This window comes from Semicossyphus pulcher, unplaced genomic scaffold, assembly GCF_022749685.1.
Source record: "Semicossyphus pulcher isolate SPU_LCO1_2020_fin unplaced genomic scaffold, fSemPul1.0.p SCAF_18, whole genome shotgun sequence".
Lineage (NCBI taxonomy): Eukaryota > Metazoa > Chordata > Actinopteri > Labriformes > Labridae > Semicossyphus > Semicossyphus pulcher.
In genome coordinates, this window is record NW_027211691.1 from 17,860,889 (window position 1) to 17,887,429 (window position 26,541).

Below are 26,541 nucleotides of genomic sequence, written 5' to 3' on the forward strand. Positions count from 1 at the left end.
AAAACAAACACTACCCTGTAAAACCGAAATGCAAAAACCTTAACACTCAGAATAGATTGAACAAGTAAAAGATGCACTAAAAAATGTAATGAAACATGAGTACTCTGCCACCCTGTGGCTTCCCTGACATGAATACTGAAATGTATTCTGTGTAATTTGAAAGCTCCCTGCAGGTTCTTCCACTTTAAAGGGACTTCAGCTACAGTGAATTTTCACTGGTTTCTGCATGGAACGTTTTAACTACAGACTGAACATAACTGCATACACCTGATTTTTATTTTATATTAGATTGTGGATTTTTATCAATTTCTCTTACACAGAGCTCTAATGACTACTGAGCCAGCAGGAACAGTCTTATTAAGTCTTACTCTAAACCTTCTAGATGCTACTCAGAGTACTGTATGTAACTGTGACCATTTCTCTAGAGATTAATGCTTCCATAAAGAAATGTTACGCCTTTGGTTGGACTTGGACTTAGTTACAGGAAGCACATTTAAATTTTTTGTTTTTTTGGGAAATATCCTTCATAATATTTGTTCTCGCATAAAGTTTGATGGAAGATAGATACTGTTCCAGTGTCTCTGAGGAAAATGAAGCTGCTGCGAGGAGAGGTTAGCTTAGCATACATACTGGAAACAGGGGGAAACAGCTTACTTATTGTCATGTTTTATCTTGGGGGCTTACACGTTCCATTAAGAAGATCACAGTTCGGGGGCTGCATCCTTCGAAGGACGCTGTCTGAGAAGGATGAGTCAGTCGTAGCCTGTGTAGACCGCTTAGGCCGAACTGAAATGAGATGGTCTGGTCTACGGAGGATTTCCTGTTTGCGTCACCAGCTTTTCCCACCCTTACCTCGGCGTCAACCAACGCCACTCCTGTGGCCTAGCAACAGGTAGCTAGCTTGACTAACTCGCTAGCATAGCTAACGTCACCTTACTCATCCTATTATTTTCAAGATAATTTGTTTCCGTCCGTTGTTTTCAATGTTTGTATCTCTAGCTATTCGATTGAGTGAAACCAAAAACTTTAACACAAACTTTGACTAGTCTGCCATCTCGTTTGAATTGGCGTGCAATGAATATCTATATACGTTGGGTCACGAAGGATGCAACCGATGGATCCTGAGTGGCCCGGGAAAAGGAGGACAAATTTGTGGGATGCATCTGAAGGAGCCTTCGAATGGGGACAGCCTTCAACACAGCTATAATAAAACATGTTCAGGTCCAGTCTTTAAGCTAAGCTAGGCTAACCAGCTTCTGACTGTAGCATCATTTGAAGCATTACCTTTAAGCTTGCAAAAAGACAGCCTTCACAAATGATCTCTTTTTACTTACATTTTTAGTTGGAAATGTGTTAACTTATAACTGAGCACTTCATAGTGTGTGCTTGTGTGTGTGTCTGTGTGTGCGCGTCCTCCCAGCTGTCAGCCTGATGCTCCGCCGAGGAACGATGTCTTGATTGACTGCGCAGTTTGCTCTGTGCGTCGTTCCTGTCTTATCCCTCTCCTGACCTGCCAATCAATCACGCAGTCAGCAAAAAGGCACCAATTAAACCGAAGGGAGGGCCGCACAGGGGAGAGAAGGACGGGCTGTCTCTCTGCGGAGACGGAGGGTGTAGTTGTGCTGCTGTAGCTCATGAACACACCTCTCTTTGGGGAGAAAAACCTATAACACATATCACTGCTTCACTTCTGTGTGGAGGAGAGACACAGTTTCTCTAAAATGCATCTACCTAGTGACAGGATTAAAACTTAATTCCCTTTATAAGCTCATAGTTTTGGTTTCCTTCCATATTCTGCCCTGAGGAATTATGGGTGTCTGAGAAAAAGTACAAGACAGAATTTCAGTGCTCTAAATAAGACAAAATATGTCTATATACTGAGATATTGTCATAAGTCAGCAGCTTATTATGACTGATTTTTCATCTTTCGTCCTTCACCTAGATGCGTTTCTATCTCCACATGTCCGGAGACGCCATCGGCACCCTCAGCGTGTTCAGGAAAAGCGAAGGTCGTCTTCACCTCCTCCTGAACCTGACGGGAGATCAGGGGAACTACTGGCAGAGGAAGGAGATCCAGTTGAGCCACATCGGCGACTTCCAGGTCGTCTTCGAGGGAAAGGTGGGCCGCAACCCGAAGGGCGACATCTGCCTGGATGACATCACTTTCTCTCCAGGGTGTCTGCTCGCTTTCTCAGCTGAAGAGGACAACACTCCTGCACCTCCTGCAGGTACTAACTCTACTTTGCTTCCTTGTTTTATAGATGCTACGCTCGTCCCCTACCACCTAGATCTTACAACGTAAGTGGCAGCCATCTGTCGAGGAAGGGAAGCCACTGGGCTTACTTCAGGCACACTCGCACCTAGCCAAGGATTCAGTTTAAAATGTCTTTATTGAATCAGGACATATCTCATAAAAAAACAACAATTTGCCTGAAGACAGCTCCCTCGACAGTTAAGTCTTAAATCTGGCATTCACCTGGAGTTTATCATCCTGCCACCGTGAGCACCAAGTGGCAGCCATCTTGGTTAGATGTCTGAAAGAGCAAATGAAACATGAGCTCACAGATTTGTCTGTCTGAGTACGAACGTACTGGGTACACTCAGTAGATAAGTGCAGTTTTGATGGCTTGTGTAATTGCGATTTAAGAACCATTTTTTCATTTGGAGGCTGAAAATTGACTGAAATCGATGCAATATTAACAAAAAAAATGAAACTGAATTTGGCTAGTTTGTAAGGTATGAGGGTTGCACGGTGGTGCAGTGGTTAATGCTGTCGCCTCACAGCCCGGTTCGAACACACACACTCACCAACACACATGTATAGAGCCCCATAAGTGATATTATGTTTGTAAAAGTCTATATTTTATTTTATTATACCTTTAAGGTTTTGACCAAAACACTGACTCCCATTTTATGTTCACAATCACAATAAAAATGCAGCATAGTGAAAATAATTGAATGAAATCCTCCTTACACATTTATTTAACATACATTTGTTGCTCACTGTGTTTGTCTCTGTCCGGCTAAGCTCCGCCCTGAAGCCGGCTCGATCACTGTCTGAATCTCTGACTGGGGAACTATTCATCTATTAGATGTTCCTCTGCATCCCTCCCTTTCTTTATGGGGGAAACCTTTAAAGGCGAGAGAAAACAACAAGAGCTGATTTATTGCCGTTGTTACGCCGGCTATAATTGGCCTATTAAATTTATTGCCTTTCTCTTGTATTGGATGCCGGGAAGCAGAGGCAGTTTCTGGATTGTCTGTGCTCAGAAAAGGGATGAAACTGTGAAAGTGCGAGGCCCCCTGAATGAGTCTCCTGGTCGTTTTGAGACGAAGGTTTCTCTTCAGCAGCAGAAGTGTGATACATCTTTCTCTCCCCTGTCTCTCTCTCTCTCTGGCTGTCTCCCTGCATTTGTCAGTATTAGTGCTAACAGGGAAGAGCTAGAGTCCCACAGAAGCAGGGTATTAATCAGTCACTGGAGGGGTGTGCATAGTGAGGCCTCGCTGAGATGTAAGGCAGGTCTGCTAATGATGCGTTCATGTTAATGCTGTTACATTCACCATCTCATCGACAGTTCATCACCCAACTCCCCTGCTCTGCTTGATGCCTCCACCGGTACTCAGAGGTTTAAAAGGATGCTTGAATTACTTCTCTCTAGAGGAGCATGATGACCTCGGAAACAAATCCTTATAACAGAAAATACATGTTCTCAGATACCTCTCGTGGTGTCTCAACATGAGTTTTCACTTTATTGTCCAGATTTTGCAACAACATAGTTTTACAATGAACACAAACTTTTCTGTTATCAGTTTTTACTGGAACTACTTTCTCCTAAAAGAAATAGTCCCTCTGAAAACTCTTGGCTGTGTATTTTATGGATAATCCAAAAGGAACAAGACTCACATTTTTTTAACACATTTATTCAATATTGTGAACTCCATTCCCTCCATTTTATTAGAGTGGGAGCAGACACTTCAGGGATAAACAAATCAGGGGTAACCTTTGTACATGGGCCGCCTATATAACTGCTCAGCTACTCGCATCTTTACTTTTGATGGATTTTTTTAAAGTATATTAAAGTTGTGATCTTAAAGATTACAGTTTCGTTCTCTTTGGCGGCACCTGTGGCGATAAATGGTAATTGCGGGAGCACACTTCCCAGATACCCAGACAGTGCTGCATGTGTGACGTCCACGGTTGGCTACGGTTATAACTCTTGATTTTCCTCGCTGACGGTCGCTTTCCTCTTTAGACTGTTTGCCTTCATCTGAGCGTCGAATTTGTTTCTTTTTCTTTGGATTTTCACTTATTGTTGAAGTTGTATCTGTAGTCATCCATCTTTTCTTTGTTTGTTCAGCCATAGTAGATTACTGTTTACTTGCAACACTTGCAGAGACCAGAAAAGCAGCCGCTTAGCTCCGCCTACCCTCTCTGGCCGACCAACCACTGCTGGGTGATGGAAAACGCGTCACTAACTTGGGATTTTTTACGCAAAAGTCGCCGCAGACAGCCAGTCTGTAATACTGCAAATGCAAAGGCTTTCATCAGTGGGCCATAGGCTCAATCACCATTGTGTTACCTCATTCGACGATGGATAACAGACATTTATTGAAATGAAAAGCTGTCCACATTCGGTCAAAATTTGTGCACCAACATGTTATATTCATGCACAGTTACGAGGTAGATTAGATTAAGGAAAAGAGTATGCAGCATCTGCCATAAGTATTCCGGTTTGGAGATTCAAGAGGTTATGAAGTATCTGAAAGAAAAAATGTTGCAGGGGGAAAGGTGGGATTTTTTTTATGTAACAAAACATGACAGAATCATTTTCACAACAAGCACAAGCAGAGCAAATAAAGCAGAATGGAAACAGAAAGGGACGTGAGTCTGAAGGATGGAGGGTTGGGATGTAGCCCTGCTGTCGTTCCAGTGAAGTGAAGTTCATCTCACTGTTAAGAGAGCCAGAGGGGAGAGCCTTCTAGCTGCTGCAGGCTGCAGAGAACGTACAGTAATACTGATGAGACCGAAGACAGCAGGAACTGTAATTATATACTGAAGCCCCTCGGGGCCATTTCCCTCCTCTGCCTCATTCTATAATAATATCACATTACATGATGGAGTGGGGAAACACTGCAGGCGCTCGCAGCGTGTGCCTTGTTATAGCCGAGCGTTTAATCTCGGCTTTAACGAGACATTGTAGATGAGATAAGACATTGTTATGCTGTCAACATAGGCTTAAAACATCCACGGTAACACAATAGAATATTCAGCAATGATTTCAGAAACAGCAAAGACCCGATTGTACGTCTCGCCTTCCTCTGCTCGAGCACTGTCAGACTTCATAATTGAGCTGCAGAACTAATACAAAGTGAAATAATGAAAGTGATGAGAAGACTTATTATATTCACCAGGAGAGGATTACAGAGATTCGCTCACACTATGATGGTTATTAATTAAAGCTTTAATGGAAAAATCCGTTTCTAAGCTCTCTTCCTCCTTCACATCATTATGTGTCTGTTTCTGCGAATGTCCCCTCATGTCTGCAAAGGTACATTTACATAAGAGTCCCCTACACTCAATGGCCTCTGCAGGCTAATGCAGCCGAGCCATTACAAAGCTCGTAATGTTCAGCTTTTAATGACTTTGTGTGAAACATGTAAATTCAAATGTATGTTTATCATTGAGGGCCTAGTCTGAGGAGGTTTGTTCATTCGATTGAGAGCTGTTCCTTCTCATTTGCATACATGAGGCGGGCTGATCTCTGACACTATGCACTCTAATAAACTCCTTCACTAACTGCTGTGTAATCCAATGACTGTATATAAAGATGGGCGACGCGTCTACATGTATTCTCATTGTACAAAATTGAAGCCAAAATACCCCCTGTGACGGGCGCTGCCATCTTGCGATGGTGACGTCATTTGGAGCCAGAGCTAGTAGCCGTTTCCGCTAACCAAAACACACAGTTAAATTACCGGAGAAAAATAACAGCAAAGATCCCGCACGTCGGCGTGTTTAACAGCAGAGCAGCTTCTTGTGTTGGTCTAACGTTCACAGATATGTAAACTTCAATGACTGTAGTGATTGTTTTAGTTACGTCTCCTCTCGCAGTTCCTCCTCTACTCTGCTAATCTGGAACAAAACGGCTGCAGAAGCCGGATTGGTCAACAGAGCTGTCAATCATCCTTTTTACAGCATCAGAAAATGAACCCTTGGACGTAAATCAGCACGATAAGAACTAACTATAATGACAGAAACCATGTTTGAGAAACATTTATTTAGAGTGTATTTTGATTTTATAGTTTGACTCATGTCCCATCTGTTAACATGGAGGAGGTGGGCTTTATGACCTATACCGCAGCCAGTCAGCAGGGGGCGATAGAGAGGGTTTGGCTTCACTTTTAAGGAGCTGTCATGTCGTCCATCTTTTTATACAGTCTGTGGTGTAAACTCAAATTTAAACCATGTAACAGACTTAACATAACCTATGGCGGTGTACAGATTAAAGATTATTACATAATGCTACAGGCGTGTAAAAGTAATTAGACTGTAAGATGAACATATAGATGACCTGCTCTCTGTCCTGCTCTTATCATCAGTGTCCTCTGATCTCAGTTTAAGCTTCAGCCTGACAGCTATGAATTTAATAATAAGACAGATTTTGTACTGTATGATTTATCAGACCTGCTGTAAGAGCAATGTGTTGTTGATGCTATCAGGGAGAGGGAGTAAAAGGAGGCAGGGGAACCAGTCAGCTTTGTAAGTTATTACAAAGAAACGAAAGGAAAAAAGATACTAGATAGTATGGAAATATTACAGCCTCCTCTTGATCTGTACCACATCTTATAAGAGAAATAATTCAGTGTGAATTGATTATAGTGTTGATCTGGAGTAACGTCCCTGCACCAGGGGGCAGTGCGACATACTGTATATAAGGACAGTGTGTCCCTGGTGTGAAGGTCACATTGCAAACAGCTGTACAGAGCCCCAAAGTTATCAAAGTAACACCATAAGTACTGAAATGAATGTGGATGAATGACCTCAGAGAGTATCAGGGGGAGAAGTGCACACTTAAAGAGACTGTTTTAAAAATGTCTTTAAAATACATCCGTGTAAAGCTCCCCTGTGCTCCCCATCAGGAGGTGATGCGGCCCGGCCTCACAGTCGGGAGCCGTGGCTTCCTGCCTTCCTATGTAGCTTTGTTGTGGCGCATTGCTTCTGCTCCTGTGCATCTGAAGAGGAACAAAGGATTAGGAAGGACTTATAGCCCTTTCTCTCCTTTACTTACAGGGACCACCCCTCTTCATCACGCCTCATCTCCCTCTCTAACACTCCCCAAAGCCAAGCACTGACCCCGCTGGAATGCCTGGCACCAAAAGAAGCAGATTCCAGCCCCCCCTCCAGCTCCACCACCCTATGATACACTGATTTGGGATTACAGCCCCATGCTTCTTTGTCTTCCTAAGCCTCTTAAAGAGACCCTGATGCTGTATGCAGATGGTCTCCCCTCTTTTAAGTTGACTTCTTTCCCCTGAAGTTAATGCTGAACTCTCGTGGTGCTGTTAAATCTGCTGAATCACACAGCAGAACCTTAACTGGAAAAACAATGCAGATCGGTGATTTTCACATTACCCCAAAACAATGTTTTTTAAAGAAACGCACTTCTTTATTTTCTTGCCAAGAATGAGGCGAAAAGATTGTTACCGTTCTCATGTCTGTACGTTAAATATAAAGCTACAGCCGGCAGTCAATTAGCATAGCTTAGCATAAAGACTGGAAATAGCTAGCCTGGCTCTGTAAGACGGTAACAAAATTCACCCACCAGCATCTCTGAAGCTCAAGAATTAGAAAAAACTTTTTAAAAAAACTGAGTGTTAAAACAAAATGTTGCAATTTTTTATTTTTTTTATGGTTGTTTTTTTGACAGGGAGCAGCGACTTCCTGAAATTTTGTGTTTTTTGTACAAATGAAACAAATCAGTCGATTTGTAAGCTTGGGAGATGCTGGTTGGGTGATTTGTTACCTTTGGACGAGGGCTGTTTCATTTTTTTTTCTTTTTTTTTATGCTAAGCTATGCTAACTGGTTACTAGTAAATGGTAAATGGACTGTACTTATACAGCCCTTTTTAATCTGCCGACCTCTCAGAGCACTTTTGGTCAAGGACGTTGGTCGCTACAGAATCCTAAACACGACGAGAATATACCGGTGGATCGTCTAAAAAATCTTCGATAGTGTCCTCCAAAGGCACAGAGCCAAATTGCATTTTTTCCTACCATAATAGCATTAGCTCCCCATAAAAGCATGATAGGATTGAGGTTGAAAATCGGCGAACTGGCCCTTTAACACTCACTTTCACACACTGATGACAAAGGCCTAAGTGCCAAACTCCATTCAGTATGTATGCACGTTCTCAGGAGCAATTTGGGGTTCACTGTCTTGCCCAAGGACACTTCGACATGTGACTGTCGCAGTCAGGGATCGACTGTCTTCCGACTGAGAGACAACTGACTCCACCACTGAGCCACAGCCGGGCACAGTCGCCCCTAAAAGAAAAAGCCAGGCTAGCTGTTTCATTCTTTTTAAATTTTTTATGCTAAGCTATGCTAACTGGCTACCGGTATTACATTGCTATTTACCATACACACATGATAGTTGCACTGTATCAGTCTTTCCATCTAAAGTGAATAAGCATATTTTCCTCCTCAGAAACTCGACCTCTGATGCCTTTGTCTCTCTGTACATGACCATGTTGTTAACATGTGTCAGCTAGCTTGACACCAGACACAGCATGTTAACCTGCCTTATCCTTGATGGAAAAACCTTCTACTTTAATGTTGGGCAGCAAACACAAGGACTCTGATTGATTTTTCATGTGTGTCTCATTCCCAGGCTCCTGTCCTTCAGGCTTCCCGCTGTGTGAGAACGGCCGATGTTTCGCTCCGGGGCAGAGCTGTGACTTCACAGACGACTGCGGCGATGGCACTGATGAAAAGGATTGTGGGACTTCCTGCTCCTTTGAGAGCGGCCGCTGCGGCTGGAAGAGCTCCCTGGCCGATAATTTCGAATGGACGCTTGGAACGGGATCTGTGAGGAGCATACGGCCTTCGTATGATCACACGCTGATGGAGGAACACGGTATGTGTTCACATTGTGTTTGTAGTTCATTCACATTTTAACCGTCACCTTATATGACAGTCCCAGCCTCCTCTTTGAATTGTATAATTGAGCAAGTGCACCTTCACTTCTATAATCAGATTCAAAGAAACTTTTAAATTTCCACCTGTTCAATTCGAATTGCTGCTGCAGCTCTCCGCCATGTTTAATTCATGTTTCACCCACTTCTGTGACAAAATCAATGAGCTACTTTCCGGTATGTGAATCTACTGCAGGTGAGGCTTCAGGTGATTGATGCAGGGCTGTAATTCCACTTTACAATGTGCATGAAATGCAACACACATGAATAATTAACAGAAGCACAGAGGGAGCTCTCATGGAGGTGTTTCTTCTCAACATCTTCTTTGTTGATTTGTTGACAACTGTGAATCTTAACAGGAAGTTTAGTTTAACACTACGACAGATCTGACCGTCGTCCTGTTTTGTAGACACATTTTTGACAGCCAATCGCATTAAAAGGTCAAAGTTAGCCAGCTCGGTGCTTTTACTGGAAATGGAGCCACAGCGGGACATGTTCCGTTTGCATCGGTAGCAACCAAGTGCAGCTCTGAAGCAGGTGTGGGAGAGTAAACAGTGAGTCTAAAATCAATTGAGTGCTGCAGGAATGAGTCCGAGTACCTGGGAATGAGTCAGCATTTTTTGCACCTCCAGTTCTCTCATCTCAAATTCAATTTGGTTTTTGGATAAGTGCTTGGATTATGGTTTGTCTACAACACAGATTTCCTCCTTTAAAAATCAGCAAACCTTGTCTTCACTTTCAGAAGAAAACATGGATGCATCATAAACTTTTTTTCAACGCAAAAGTCTAAAATCCAACGAAAAATATATATTCGCTTTTTGATGAGGGAACCAGGGCAATGGTTCTGTCTTGGCCTACAAAATCATCCCTGCAGCACTCTGAGATAACACCAAAACATTACAAGGAAGGATGAATGAGTGAATGAAGCCTCAATCCAGCCCTTGAATTGTGACACAGCTGTACGCCTTGTTGTGTACAATGAGTATAATGGTGCACTACATGACACCACTAACAATGAAAAATACCATAGAAGTAGTCATTAATGAGGGCTGCACGGTGGTGCAGTGGTTAGCACTGTTGCCTCGCAACTAGAAGGTTCCTGGTTCGGATGAAGCGGGCCTTTCTGTGTGGAGTTTGAATGTTCTCCCTGCATGGGTTCCCTTCATGTACTCCGGCTTCCACAGTCCAAAGACATGCGCGTCCAGGGTGGACCCCGTCTCTTACCCAATGACAGCTGGGATAGGCTCACCCCCACAACCCTGAGCAGGATAAGCAGTATAATGCAGACCACAGATCGTATCTAGAAAATGGTTTGATTTCAGAACTGAAGGATTATAAATGTAAAATCTAAGATTATTTGATTAGAAATGTTCTCTACTAAAGTTTATAACCTTAAAAATCTTGCCTCAGTCTTTATTATTGTTAGAAATGTAGATAATAATTGCCAATTATTGCAGAAATAAAAGGCACTCTTCCCCAGGTTTTCAGCCATCTCCTCTGGTTTCCTCCGTTCTTTATGAGCTCAACTCGCCCGAGAAACTTCCAGAGTGTCCCCTCGGTGCCAACAGGCAGTGAGATATTAGAAGATGTGTCAGAGATTACTGCGTGACCCCGAGCCCTCTCTCCCCAACCACACTGCTCGTGACCCTGCTGTAGTTTGTCATCGGCTGCAAGAGCTCCCAGTACAGAGATAGTTATCAATTCTTCTCCCTCGTCGCTACCCTCCTCCTCCTCCTCCATCACTTCTCTCCATCTTCTCTCTGCAGGTCATTTCGTCTACCTGGAAGCTACGCCCGTGGGACTCAGAGGAGATAAAGCTCATATTAGGAGCTCTGTTTGGAAAGAGTCGAGCGCCATCTGCAAGCTGTCCTTCTGGTACTATATTTCCCACAAGGCCTCGGGAACGATCCGCCTGCTGATCAAGGTAAGTCAGATATGGTTTAACTCACACGACCATGATAAGAGCACATCATATTCGAGTGTTTTCAGTAACTTATCAATCTCTGCTTGGGAATCTGCCGGGGATGGAGGTGAGTGATGGGGGTCACGGTCACCCAAAGCTCCCCCACCTGACCATCTGGGCACACACCAGCCCTGCCAGTCCTCAAGGCGTCTTCCTTGTTAGGCACGCAGCCATCTAGTTTGTGTATTCATGCTTGACTTTGAGGGATTAAGATTTCTGCTGCGGCTTTCTGTCATTGAAATTCTGCTGTGATTTACTCTCCCTCCGTCCTGCGATCTGTGCGCGCTCTCAACTTCATTTCACTTTGTAAAGTACGACTCACGGTCAAGGTGCAGGAGTGGATTCATTCTCTGAGTGGGCAGATTTGTTCTCACATATTCACACATGCGCAGCAGGTTGCACTGTTGTTAGTGCGTCCTTGTGTGCACTGCAGGGACTGTTTAATGCATTTTTGCAAAACAAGTCAGCAGGTTTTGAAGTCAATTTTAAATAGTAGTGGGGTTTTTTTCTTCATAAAGCAAAAGGTAGTACCACAAGCTTTAAAATTTGCACATCAAAAAATGTAAATAACTTATACTGCATGCTGCAGCAGCCAAGTCTCAGACAGAGCTTAAGATGTGTGATTTAATACCTACATCAGCACTTTAATTCAAAATGTGCCCTTTAGAGTAACCCCTCCATCCCACAGGATCCGACTCCGGCGCGTTCCATCTGCGCCGCATTGCTGGTCGTCAATGGCGCGAGCCCTCGCCCACAGGAAGCGTGTCTAGTCGCGATCAGCTGGATTCGCGAGATCACAAGATCGCGGGAGAACGTACATTATCGCGCAAGAATTGAGGAATCACACGATAACATCGATGCTAACAGAGCAACACACAAGCTACAGTTCAGTTTGCACATCCGAGGAGTCGGTACCGCTCTGAACATGGTGTTTTATTTTGAAATGACCGGATGCTGTATGCTGCTTTTATGTGTGACTTCCTGTTTGGAACAATCTGCTCTGTTCAGCTTGACGTGTGTTTGAAGCAGCCTCCGTCAAAAATAGACACGGCGGTCCGTCTCTGGTGCGTACTGTGGAATCACGATCATTGACTTGAATGGGCGCGATCGACTCCGGAGGTCGCGGCGCACATGGAACGCGCCGGAGACGGATCCTGTGGAATCGAAGGGTTAGTCTCTATTTTAGCTTTTGTCAACAAATCCCATAAAAAGAACAAAACCAACCATGAATTGAGCCCAATAACAAGCTAACAAACTTAAATCCCTTCGTTCCATTTAAACAAGTTTCTGCAGTGGTTTAAAACTGAGTGACGGACAAATGTAGGGAGCAAAGAATATGGCTTATTTGATTGTATAGTTTTATTCTTATTGTTAACTAATCCTCAGAAATGCAGAGCTGTCAATCATACTTTTTACAGCATCAAATAAAAATCAAACTAAACTGTCAGAAAAATGAACCCTTGGACGTAAATCAGCATGATAAGAACTAACTATAATGACAGAAACCATGTTTGAGAAACATTTATTTGATGTGTATTTTGATTTTATAGTTTGACTCATGTCCCATCTGTTAACATGGAGGAGGCGGGCTTTATGACCTTTACTGCAGCCAGTCAGCAGGGGGCGATAGAGAGGGTTTGGCTTCACTTTTAGGGAGCTGTCATGTCGTCCATCGTTTTATACAGTCTCTAGTAGATTCCGAATACACCAACCTCCTGCTGTAAATACTCAGCGTTGTTCTAAATAGTCCCTGATAAATGTAAAACTTACATCTGTCTGAGTGACGTTAGCAAAAATCTGGAGTGCGTAGCTGATTGAGAAAAGTTCTTTTTTGGGACACCAGCACCACAAACCAAAGACAAATGTAGGATATTAACAGACTTAAATGTTCTGACTCGACAGTAGCTTCTGCGTCTCATACTGCTCATAGATTCATTCTGTCACCTGTGGATGTAAATGTTATATCTATTAATCATTTTAATGTAATTATCATACAAATACTAGACCCTACTATGTTATTGATTCCACATTAAAGTCTGGTGCAGACAGGAGAACACTGCTGTTAAAAATTCAAACCATGTGATCGGTCCTGTTTTCGGTCAGGCCCGCTGGCTATGTGATTGATTATGTGTCTCTGTGAGAGACGGCACGTGATGAATGCATGAGGACTGCTTTACATGTCCGCCATGTTCACATGTGGAGGGAGATGTAAAATTTGGCCTTTTGAAGAAGGTTAGCGCTCCACATGAGAGAACGGAGGGCGGTGAGGTCAGAGGTCATTGTCTGACTTCTGTCTTATATATGTGTGCGTGCGTGAGAGAGAGAGAATCAATACCTCAGTTGAGCTCTCCGTCCCTCTCGTCTCCCTCGACACGTAAATGAAGTAAAGTGCATGCGTGACCTCAAAGGTTCAAAGACATTAGCACTTACACATTATTGCTTTGTGCTGTAATTTACAACATTACAGATTTTTTATAGCTTTGATGTCCTCGAGTCAAAGCGACAACATAAATACAAACATGAATACACACTTGCATGGGCATGACTACAAACGCACACACTCTTGGAGCATTATAGTGTAAATGCAGCGTGTGTGTGTGTGTGTGTGTGAGGCATCTTTAAAGGTGGATTGAAGAACAAAGGCAGTTATGGTAATGATGTGGGAGGGAGGGGGGTTATATTTACCTGGCAAGTGTTTCCCTCTGTGAAGTCCATCAGGGCTCAACAGTTCTGTCTATTTATATCAGCAGGCCTGTCCTCAGCTGTGAGCGGACTAAACGTGTAGACTGAGACCTGAACAAAGGCAGGAGTGAAGCAGGAATGTGGTGTAGAACATTATATCTATCTATTTTTTGTATTTATTTAAAAGTAAATGTTCCCAACATTAAAAAAAAATTAAGAATCAAAGCTTTGAAAAAATACAATCAATGATAAAAGCATAAAAACATCCAGATACAAAGTTCCCAAAGCATCACACTGCCTCCACCAGCTCGCCTTCTTCCCATAGTGCATCCTGGTGCCTGTTTTCCCCAGGTAAGCGACGCACACGCACCCGGCCATCCACATGATCTAAAAGAAAACAAGATTCATCAGACCAGGCCTCCTTCTTTCATTGCTCTGTGGTCCAGCTCTGATGCTCACGTGCCAATTGTAGGTGCTTTCAGCAGTGGACAGGGGTCAGCATGAGCACCCTGACCTGTCTTCGGTTATGAACCCCGATAAGCAACAAAGTGCAGATGAGCTGTGGGTAACACCTTTCTATCAACTTGAGCTACAGTAGCTCTTCTGTTGGATCGGACAACCTGGGCCAGCCTTCACTCACCTAGTGCATCAATGACCCTTCGCTGCCCATGACCTGTTTTCCTTCCTTGGACCACTTTTGGTCGGTACTGACCACAGCAGACCGGGAGCACCCCACAAGAGCTGCAGTTTTGGAGATGCTCTGACCGAGTCGTCTAGCCATCACAATGTGGCCCTTGTCAAAGTCGCTCACATCCTTATGCTATTTTTTCTGCTTCCAACACATCGACTTCGAGGACAAAATGTTCACTTGCTGCCTAACATATCCCACCCACTGACAGGGGCCATTGTAACAATGTTATTTGCTTTACCTGTCAGTGATCATAATGTTACAGCTGATCTGTATATCCTTTGACAAGCAGGGGCAGCTCTGCACTAAGTATAGAAAAACACTTTTAATGTTGTAAAGAAATGGTAGTTTGCATGTCCTCTTATTTGTTGCGGTAAATTGTTCCAGCCCTCCAAAGCAGATTGGGCAAAACTCCTTTGTCTTCCAGGAGTAGGACATCACCTGCAGGATGTGCAGTCATTTGATGTGTGCGTCTACTCTGCTAAAGAACCTGGTGTGGGATTACATTTATGTTATAGAACTTGGCTACTCAAAATTAAATTGGGAGATATTTGGTGGTGAAATGATTTGGGATTTTTTTTTTACTGAAAATGCGTCTTTGGATGAACAGAAACTGAGGGTGACAGTAATGCAACCTTGTGGATGCCAACTGGCGTAAAAACCTTGAAGAAGAAGAAGAAGAAGAAGAAGAACCAAGGTAAATCAAGTGCAGACGTTGCTTTTAAGTCAGGCATATCAGCGAGTAGCGACTACGTGAGTAATACTTCTCTAAGGTGATACTGGATGCATGATGGAGGCAGAGACAGCAACAGCGTCGGCACCAGCTACTCCGATGAAAGATGGCGGCGGTGACAAAGATGAATGGGTCGACAAACATCCCTTTAAGTTGTGAAGACCTTGTTTTTCTTCACGTGACTCCATTTTCTAAGGTTAACAGTTAAAAATAAACTTCTTAATTCTGGGAATTCTGACCATTTGCTGTTTTACTCAATTAAATGTTGGCAGCTGCTCCATGCAGTCCTGGCACATTTAACCAGCCAGCAGAGCTGATAGGAGAGAGTAAAAAAGGGTTTATTTAAATGAGAACTGCATATTTGTATATTTAAAATAACATATTATGATTACTCTCCCATCTGCTTCCATTTACTTTTTTACTTTTCCTTTCCAGTCACTTGACGAGTAGTGAAATTGACTCCCATCCCCCCGGGAATCCAAGAATGTTCGCATCTGTTTTTCTGCACCGCACATGACACCAGATATTTAAAATGTAAGAGATTCACTCCCCAAAAAGACAGAGGCAGATTTTTCTTTTTCACGCTCTTTCACTTTCACTTTGTTCAAGATTGTTTTAAAATGAAACAGAAAAACACCTCCGCTTTTCTTGGAGTAATAATACTTTAATGGAAGATGGCATGACTCAGCGTCACAAAGGGATTAACACAACACAGCAGGAATTGGACTTATCATTTTGAAGTGTCATGTGAGATTAGTTTATGGCAAGATGATTATAGATTTTCTTTTAGACACGGATGGATTCTAGTCTGAATGTTTTTATTACAGTCAGTTAAAATAACTGAGGTGTGCAGGCTTTGCAAGAGTAAGGTCGTGATGGAAAGCTTCATCACTTTCTTACCAAGAGTAGGATGAGAAGATTAATATGAACACGGCGTCTGTACAGTAAAAGGAAGCTATGGTCAGCAGCTAGTTAACCTCGCCTAGCTTAACATAGACACTTGAAATTGGCTCTGTCAAAAGATGAAACACAAGCTAACAGAAACTATTAGCCTACATTGTTGAGTGTAGAAATTGTAAAAACAATGTGCTGCTGGATACATTTTTATGTTTTCAGTTTAATGCTAAGCTAAGCTAAGCTACAGTCAGTTAAAAATAATGGAGAAATGTAGGCTTTGTAAGAGTAAGGTCGTGATCGAAAGCTTCATCACTTTCTTACCAAGAGTAGGATGAGAAGATTGATATGAACGCGGCTTCTGTACAGTAAAAGGAAGCTATGGTCAGCAGCTAGTTAACCTCGCCTAGCTTAACACAGACACTTGAAATTGGCTCTGTCAAAAGATGAAACACAAGCTAACAGAAACTATTAGCCTACATTGTTGAGTGTAGAAATTGTAAAAACAATGTGCTGGATACATTTTTATGTTTTCAGCTTAATGCTAAGCTAAGCTAAGCTAAGCTACAGTCAGTTAAAAATAATGGAGAAATGTAGGCTTTGTAAGAGTAAGGTCGTGATGGAAAGCTTCATCACTTTCTTACCAAGAGTAGGATGAGAAGATTGATATGAACACGGCTTCTGTACAGTAAAAGGAAGCTATGGTCAGCAGCTAGTTAACCTCGCCTAGCTTAACATAGACACTTGAAATTGGCTCTGTCAAAAGATGAAACACAAGCTAACAGGCAATATTAGCCTACATTGTTGAGTGTAGAAAACAAACAATGTGCTGGACACATTTTTATGTTTTCAGTTTAATGCTAAGCTAAGCTACTGTCAGTTAAAATAATGGAGAAATGCAGGCTTTGTAAGAGTAAGGTTGTGATAAAAACTGGCTGAAAATTAGATTTAAAGGAAAGCTTCATCGCTTTGTTACCGAGAGTAGGATGAGAGCATTGATATAACCCTCGCATCTGTACAGCAAATATAAAACTACAGTCAGCAGCTGGTTAGCTTAGCCTAGCTTAGCATAGAGACTCAACATTGGCTCTATCCAAAGATGAAGAACAAGCTAACAGAAACTATTAGCCTACATTGTTGAGTGTAGATATTGTAAAAAAGACACATTTTTATGTTTTCAGTTTAATGCTAAGCTAAGTTACAGTCAGTTAAAATAACTGATGAATGCAGGCTTCGTAAAAGTAAGGTTGTTAAAAGCGGGCTAAAAATTTGATTTAAATAAAAGCTTAATCGTTTTCCTACCAAGAGTAGGATGAGAAGATTGCTTCGACCCTCACGTACAATAAATGTAAAGGTACAGTCATCTGGTTAGCTTAGCCTAGCTTAGAAAAATGACTTCAAATTGGCTCTGTCTGAAGATGAAAAACTAGCTAACATTACCTATTAGCCTACATTATTGAGAGTAAAATGTGTAAAACAATGCTGGACACATTTACAGTTTGATGCTAAGCTAGGCCAACCAACTGCTAGCTCTAGCTACATTTTTACCGAAGAGATAGTGGTATCAACCTTCTCAACTACCTCTCAGAAAGAACCCAAACAAGCTTTACACACTTGTTTGAGTCGAGTATTGAACATGTCTCTCTTGTTAGACTTAATTATCTGCATATACATGATTTTCTCCCTTTTTTTGTCCTGTTTTGTCTTTGAGAAATATATTATTTTCCTTCTCCTGCAAAGAAAACTTGACTTTTCCTTTCCGACATCATTTATATTTCATAACATTTTGTGAGAGCAGTCTCTTTGTTTGCCTAATTCACTGACAAATCCATTTAGAATCCGCATACTATTATGCTGATTTAGAGAAACTACGAGAACACGAAGCTACACAGCCTGCCATGTACTCATTAGTAGTCGTGTATGGTGTAGTGGGTTCCAATGTGGTCTGCCATTATGGTGAGTGAAAACCTCTGCAGGTCTGCCAAAGAAATGATATTCTAACCAAGTGAAATATAGCATGACAAAGCTAATAATTTGATCATGATATTGATTGGAAGCATAGTTGTAGAGCGGCTCTATCATACAAACAGTATGCTAATATCCCCTCAGTGTACTTAATCAAGCAGAGGTGGAGTAAAAAAAGTGGATGCAGTCTGGATTGAAGGTGAGTCGGCTGAGAAACAGCTGCCAGCGCTTCCATAAAATGAAAAAACCATGAATACAAATTGGATTTCGGCTTAGTGGAACATTCAGAGAAACTTTAAGACATAGAGGATTTTTACATTTTCAGTAAAATAAGCATTTTATCGCATTTTTTTTCTTTCTTCTCCGTCGGCCTCTTGACGGTCACCTGGGGGGCGATAAAATGAACAAATGCAAATGTATATTCCACTCCTCACTTTGAGCAAACTGAATTGCGGTTGCATTGACTGCGAGTTCAGGAAATGAGCCTTCAAATTGATCGAATAAATGCCCCGACTGATGCGCCGCCGAGACATCAAATGTGAGCTACGTATGCCGGCATCAAACACCCGTCAGTCGCTCTCAGGCTGCTTTTATAGATTGAGTCTTAACTCCATGACATAAATCTGGATAAGTCCTGCTGTAATGCTGCCTATTAATCTATGCTCGACTCTCGCAGTAACAAGATTATTTCAAGCCAGAGCTCCACTGGCGTAAAGCAGAGGCAGCCTATGTATGCCTCACCCAAGGGTGCATTTTAATAGGCTTTCAAACTGCAGTGAATGTGACATTGCTCGTCCTCTGCTTTTGAGTACATTAGAGCAGGTCTCTTTTACTGCAGTCGAGCCTCTGGCCACGTCTTACAACTTAAAGCACAGTAAGTTTGATGTCATAAATCATTAGAGCTTTAACACTGTGTGCTCTGATTACCTGTCAACACGCAGAGTCTGAAGAGTTGGACACTTCTGAGACTGATCCTCATCGTGACGACGCCGTGGATTAATGATGTGGTATTATAGACCTGCAGTCACCTTTAAAGAGAGCAGAGGATGAGAAGGCCGTTATGAATTACTGCAGTCTTTAAATTACACCCAGAACTTCTGGAGAATGGGTAGTTAAACCTTTAGATTCCTCCATTAAACACTCGGTGGTTTAACCAGGCAGCTCTTCTCCAGATTGACCTGAAGCTGAAGTGCTTTTTACGTTTTACTCTGATCTTTAACAAGGAACAAGATAGAAAGCCCCTTCTTCTGATTGGCTAACAATTAGCTGTCAGTTGAGTTACTGACTTTGACACTTTGTCTGTGGCAATCAGATCCAAGCTGATTGGCTCCCTAATGAAGTTGTACCTTTTAATTATAGCAGATGTAGTAAATGTGATGTCACCCATTGGTCTGTGTACTGTTGTTTTGCAGCTCTGAGTCTTGAGGGTTTTGGTCTAGAGAAAGACCGATATGTTTTTTTCAGGGCCGATACTGATACTGATTATTAGTAGTCAAGGAGGTCGATACCCGATATTTGGAGCCGATATTCATTTGCAGTAAAAGTGAAAATATTGGCGTCAAAATTTTGGATAATACAAACTCCAACACTTAACTTTGTTTAAATGCCTTTAAGCATATGTTTATTAAACAAACAAACAAAAAGCGCAGGGAGTTCCCAGGTCCAGCAGCGTCTCTTATAAAGTATAACAGACCCTTCTAGATGTGCTCTTTTTGTAAAGTGTCCTGAGATAACTTTTGTTGTGATTTTTTATAGATAAAAATTGCTTGCTAAATCGATCAATACCCAAGCTAATCGTTCCCATTAGGTAAACATCCCAGGTTAACGACTCTCCCTTGATAACGCATCTATTACCATACTAATGACCTACAGAGGCTTATATTTCTTGCTACGTCCACCAGTCAGTTTAGAACTGAAGAAGCGTTTCGGATGATTTCAGTGAAACGTCTTCAAGACCTTCAACCAAGTCCAGTTGCCCTTTTGGATTAAGCTTCCAAATACTTTAATGACCCGGATGACTGAGAACCTTCACAGACATCTAATTTCTTAAGGTGATGCCTAGAAGTAAGCTAGAAACGCCACCTGTCACTCAAATCTGCCACACCCTTCATTTTGCGTAACTTTAGGTTTTACTATAAATAAAAGGAATGAGAAATATAATAATTCAACGCCTTGTACGGTATCGGAGGCCAAACATTTTTTTGTACCAGGCTGTAAACATGTTTCATTCTGCTGTAAAGTTGGGCATTTTAACATGAGGCTCTATGGGGAGTGGCTCGCTTTTGGAGCCAGCCTCAAGTGGCTATTTTTAGAACTGCAATCTATTTATTTTTTTTGCATTGGCTTAAGTGGTAGCTTTGGGGATAGCAGCTTTTTTATGGCAAAAATATACTCAAACGTGACATAAAAGATTGTAAATGTTGCCCAGGGGCCCTACCGTGGAGGAATGTTAAAATATGTCTGACTTTAGCTTCACAGATAAACCTGTAAGAAGGATCATTTCATTGTTGACTGTGGTCTTAACATGGGATTTTCTGCCAGTCAGAAAAATATAGATTATCAGCAGCCTTTTGCTTCTGTGCTTTTTGTTTAGTTTGATGTTTTCTTCCTGCTTCTGTAGATTTAACAGCCGTGCTCCCAAAGCTGCAGAGTCTGATATAGTTGTCCCAATGTGAGCGCCACCTAATCCTCCTTTATTTCCTTTTATCCTTCTTTGAAAAGGATTTGTATGAGTTGTGTTTAGTTGTTGCACTGCCTTTCCTATGAACTAGCTTGTCTTAAAATTCAATCCCCCTTGGTTTAATCTAGGACTGTTCATTTAACAAGAAACTATATCCACACTTTCATCAATAATTCTGCAGGTTCCTCATATTCTCGAGTCAAAGCAGCGTGTCTTTAATATGATGTGGTATGACTTTGTAAATGTCTCATTCATACTCCTGACACAACATTAAAAACCGCCGGTGAGACGCTCGCTCGTAAAGTCCCGTTTTAAAGTCCCATTTGTTGTTTCAAAGCGGGAGAAGTCATGATTTAGTGCCTGTGTAGCGTCATGGGAAAAGACAGAGCGGACGTACAGAGGAATACGCATCGTCTGTCTTTTGATATGTTCCACATGTGGCGTGAGAGAAAAGCATTAGCATAACTCAGAGAGAGCACGATTTCATTCTGAACAGTGGATCTCAAACAGGGAACTTATTACTACAACGTTGTGCTAATGAGACTTTAATGACTCCTCTTTAATGGTGTTCACTGTTTCTCTGCTGCAGTGGTCCGTCCATGAGTTCATTTCAGCTCATTTACTCACTCGACCTTTGGCTCATATGTTTCTGACGATGATCACCGCTCACAGCTTCACTTTGAAGCTCTTTGAAACATGATCAGAGTTGACGTTTGTAACCAGAACTGCTCTTCTCTCCGCAGACGGAGAACGATCTGTGGGAGGTGTGGAACAAAACGGGGAATCATGGGAACGAATGGAACCGAGCAGAGGTCCCTCTGAGGAAGCTGAGGAACTTTGAGGTGATATTTGAGGGGATTCGCTCGATGGACGTGAGTGGAGGAGCTGCCCTGGACGACCTGGAGTTCATCGACTGTGCCCCAGGTAGGTGATATGAACAGTGCACACATTCTGTACCAACATTTGCCAGCCAAGACGTATACTTCATATGCATGCTAAGCTAGCAACAATACTACTCCATGCAAAATATAACCCCCAAAAAACCCAATCTCAGTCATACACTCTTCTTCTTTCTCGGTCTCCCTGCAAACAACAGTATAAGTAACTTTTACTAAATATTACGGATTCATAAGCGAAGGTTAAGAGTTAAGTTTCCTCAAGTTAAATGGTTTGTCATATAAGTAATATGTATATTCACCAAGATAAGGTGGCCAACAAGGGGAATCTCGCTGCAATGGCCCAAAAGTTTGCCATTAGAAGAAACAGGCTGCAAATTCAGAAACAATGCAAATTGAAAAACAGTGCTCCAGGCCTGTAGGGGTGCTAGAGAGCAAGAGCTAAGTGTTGCTTCCATTAGCTACCGATCTAAGTTAGCCGTGCAGCTAGCGGTTTCTATCAGCTGATTCTGCACGGTGTCGGGCTCTGAGCACAGCGGTGTGTTAGCGTTCACTCCTCAAACTCCACCGCCCCTGTGCTAGTTAGAGGAGTTTTGAATTTGCCGCCTGTTTCTTCTAATGGAAACTGTTGGGACGTTGCAGCACAATCGCCCTTGTCGGCCACCAACTGCTGGGTAAAAAGAAAAGAAAAACTGTTATGTATGGCGATGCAGGCGTTTAGCTTAGCGTAGAATAAAGACAGATATCAGCGAGCCTGGCTCTGTCAGAAAGTCCAACAATCTTCTGACTATAAAGCTCACATATTAACACGGTGTATCTTATTGGTTGGTTGTTTTTCTTACTTTTAGAAGCACCACACTAGCTGTTTCCTCATTTTTACAACTTAATGCTAAGCTAAGCTAACCACCCTGCTAGCTCTGGCTTCATACTTTTGTGACTTGGCTCCCCTATATTTTAAGAATGCGACTCTCTTTCTCGCCAATGATTGAAAACCAGTCAGAGATTTACTCTTGTCGAACCTTCCTCAGTCTCTCTCTTTTTCTCTTTGCCATCAACATCCTCTTCAGTCTCTCTGCATCTCACACAATGTTCTTATACTGAGAGAGTTAGCCTTCAGGGCTTTATGCCAGACAGCATTCCCCTAATGCATTGCACACTTCTCACAGGAGATCTCACCTGCTCAAGCCAAGTAACACACCGTGCAGAGACCAGGATTTGTGGAAAGGAATGACATTGTTCTCGATAATTCAGGTCATGCACCATCAGAATGATTTTCGTTGCTTTAATACACTGATATTTGACATTCTATCCTGAAGTAGCATGTTAAACAAAAGGTCAAACTATTCTATAACATCTGTTAGCACCTAGTAGGAAATGGCGAGACAATTACCGTAAAATCCTGAATATAAGACGCAGAGTTTTTGGGGGTATCCGAGAGGGGAAAAAACATTTTCTACATTTATTAATAAAAATGTGTAAACAATTATTTCAACATTATTTTAAGTTATTTTGAAACACAAATTATCATTTGTTTTCACCATGTTGAGTTTGTAATCCTACTAGGACGCATGTCCGTGACAAAGCTTTAGCTAGTTATAGCACCATTATAAATACATTTCTATGCATTTAATACTGGTATATTGGTCGCACCAGAAAGTATAGGACTTTTTAGATGGAAAACGATGTATTCAAAGTGCGACTTATACACCGAATTTTACGGTACTTAATCCCAGCTGCTTCTGTGATTTATAAAAAGTGTTTCGCCTTCGAAACTGAAATAACTCTCTCCACTTTCATCTGTGTTTCTGGTGTTAAAATACAAGCAGGTTAGGAGAAAAGATGGGAAATGTGTTTTTTTATTGCTCCAATATGGAGCAAATGGAGTGGAAAGTTTTTTCAAGGCAAAAGTCTCACCACCTGGCAAAGTAATCACAGAGTCTCAGAGCTTTCTGTGACCGGTGCAAAGCAAACTTCTTGCCTTTTTTATTCAAAAGTAACTTTAATTTCTCTAAACTTTTGATGATATGAGAAAATGTTAATGCTTTTAGTAAGCATCAATAAGCCTCCAACTTTTCCTACCAGTCCATATTCATACAGACATAAAAAAATCAAGAGAATTTTCTGGTTTTTAAAGATACGTGAATCTTAAATTGTACGACAGAGAATCAGGGCTACATTAAAGCTCCTGTGACGAGTTTTTCGCTGGTTATGAAAATTAATTCTGATTACTCTTAATGAGCTACAAAAGCAAACCAGACCATCAGCAACAAGATTGATTATTTCTATATAGTTATTTTTAAAGCCTACGAGGGGGTAGGTGTCAGATGAAGCGATTAACTGCACGCCGTCTTTGTTTACATTTTCCAGGGCAAAAACTTAAAGTGAGTGATACATATGACTGTTACATGTACAGGACAAAGTCAGCAACTTTGTCCACAGGGGGCGCCAAAATCAACACAAACCCAAAATTCCTCACAGGAGCTTTAAAGAACAAAAGATATCAAGAAGAAAGTCTAATATTACAAGCGTGAAGTTGTTATATATTAGGAATAAAGTCGCAATATTACGAGAATAAAGTTGTAATTTTAGGCTGTTGTTAGCCGACATGTTGTTATGAAGGGGAATATCAGAAGAGCAGCCAGCTGCCTGCGCTAAAATAAGGAACGTGTGAAGTTTAGCTTCACAGTGAGAATCTTGTGAAGTTAAATTTGTAGATGATTGCACAGGAGGCATGTACCTCGAGAGAACATGCGAGATCTCCTCGGTTTCGCTGCAGACTGTGTTACCGTATAACACGTAGTAATGCGCAAGCACATTACACAGCTTTATGTTTAGTGAAGCTTTCACAAATACGAAATACTGAATCTTTTGGGACATCAGCAGCACATTGTCATAAGTATCGGGACTCTGAAAAGATATTTCATTTACTTGTGATTTAAGCGCAGGCGGCTGGCTGCTCTGCTGATATTCCCCTTCCAAGTAACTTATTGGCTAACCAACGCCTAAAGTTACGACTTCTCGTAATATTACAACTTTTTCTGTCTTTAATGTGGCCCTAATACTCCGTCGTAGAACTGAGTCTGTTAATGTAAAAATAAAACTCTCATTAGTGCCAAAAGCACAGGTACGATCAATGTAAGCCTCCCAAATCCAAGGTTACTTCCTCATTCCTCATTAAGCTAAACCACCTGAATAAATAATCGTAACAGTCATCATAATTCTCATAACGAGGATTAAACCACATTAAAAGTCTCTCTCGCTCTCCTCCGTCATCGCTATATCAAAGTGTACTTCCAACAGCGAGCTTTAAATGTGCTGTGAAATTATTTTATGATCTTTTCGGCTGATAGTTTGTGGTATGAAATTGATTCTGTCACTGGAACACAACAGAGAAAAAGAGAGAGATAGAGCGAAGTTAGAGAGAGAAGTTAGATTTGACAGACGCTGTTTGATGTTCGTGTCCGAAACAGATGTTCCACATTAAACAGGACCTGGCACGAGGCCGGACGCCGTGTGGGAGGTTTCCCCTCTCCGACACACAAACATAAACACGCTTACACACGGAGACATAAATACCGCCGACCTAGAGACGAGAGGAGAGGAAACCAGACGGAGAATCACACAATTTCCATCAACTTGAAACGCACGTTAAAATGTCTGTTCAGTTTATTCTATGATGGTATTAACCCTGCTGACCTCCTGGAAGGAGACTCGACTCTTTGCTTATTTCAGACACCATTAAATGTCTCCGCCTTTGAAGTTTTACAGTGCGAACACGCTCATAATGTAGTTATATGTGAGCTGTCTTCTCCTTTCCTTCCTCTCTGGTCTGTCTCAAACAGATCTGCGGGGAGGAGGCTTTGATTTCCCTGACAGGCCTTTGTCTGCGCGTGTTTACCGTCGTCTCTGCAGAGAACAGGAAGGCTTTAATAAAACACAGCGTATTACCTGCTGCTAGATTTGATTTAAAAGGGGAGATAGTTTCCTGTGTAGTGGGTCAGTCCTAAAAAAGATTAAATAAGATCAACATGAACGGGAAAGATAATGCTTTCTGCGTCTGATCTGTTCTCATGTTTGTTCTGTGTTTTAGGTGCTGTGGAGCCGGTCAGTTGTCCTGCAGTCACAGACTTTGTGTGTCACAGCGGACCTTGCATCGAGTCCCACCTGGTGTGCGACAACAAGGCCGACTGTGCTGATGGATCAGACGAGAGAGACTGCGGTGAGATGAAATTAGGAGTAAATCCACCTCACTGTTTGTCAGTACATCGACTTCTCACTCTTTCCCTCCGTCTCTCTCTCTCTCTCTCATAGGTCACATATTTGGTGTACCCGGTGCTTGTAATTTCAACATGAATCAAACCCAGTGGGAAGACAGCTGCCAGCTCTCTCAGGACGCCGATGATGACTTTGATTGGAGGATCGATCGTCAGAGTGAGACACCAGGAACAGGGCCGCCTGCTGACCACAGTCCTGGTCAGTTCCACCTCTGCTGCCAACACTGTCACTTAGAAAATACACTCATACACAACAAGTCTACAACATTAAAAAATGAGCTCTCCACCAAAGACAATATAAGTATTTTCTGATTCAAGCCCTTATCGGCAGGGGGGACTAAATTTGTCCTTCCAAAACAGACCACTCATGTTTTCTGATATAATGCCACTATGACAGGATTGGTTGGGTTTAGGCAGAACTTAGTTAAGGTTGGGAAACATTGTGGTAGTATTAAAATTAGAGGACCAATGACTGTATATAAAGATGAAAAACGCCTCTACATCTGCTGTCATTGTACGGAATTGAAACCAAAGTAGCCCCTGTGATAGGTGCTGCCATCTTGCCATGGTG

The 26,541-nt window shown here is 42.0% G+C and overlaps 1 protein-coding gene across 1 annotated transcript in view; it reads left to right on the top strand.

Moving 5' to 3' along the window:
- The window catches only part of malrd1 (MAM and LDL receptor class A domain containing 1), a 67,711-nt gene that overhangs the window by 23,909 nt on the left and 17,261 nt on the right, over window positions 1-26,541 (top strand). Inside the window, exons 18-23 of the mRNA XM_069667693.1 lie at window positions 1,943-2,228; window positions 8,892-9,137; window positions 10,962-11,119; window positions 21,544-21,724; window positions 25,787-25,915; window positions 26,008-26,169. Coding sequence (XP_069523794.1) covers window positions 1,943-2,228; window positions 8,892-9,137; window positions 10,962-11,119; window positions 21,544-21,724; window positions 25,787-25,915; window positions 26,008-26,169 — 1,162 coding nt within the window. The remainder of the gene's footprint in view (window positions 1-1,942; window positions 2,229-8,891; window positions 9,138-10,961; window positions 11,120-21,543; window positions 21,725-25,786; window positions 25,916-26,007; window positions 26,170-26,541) is intronic.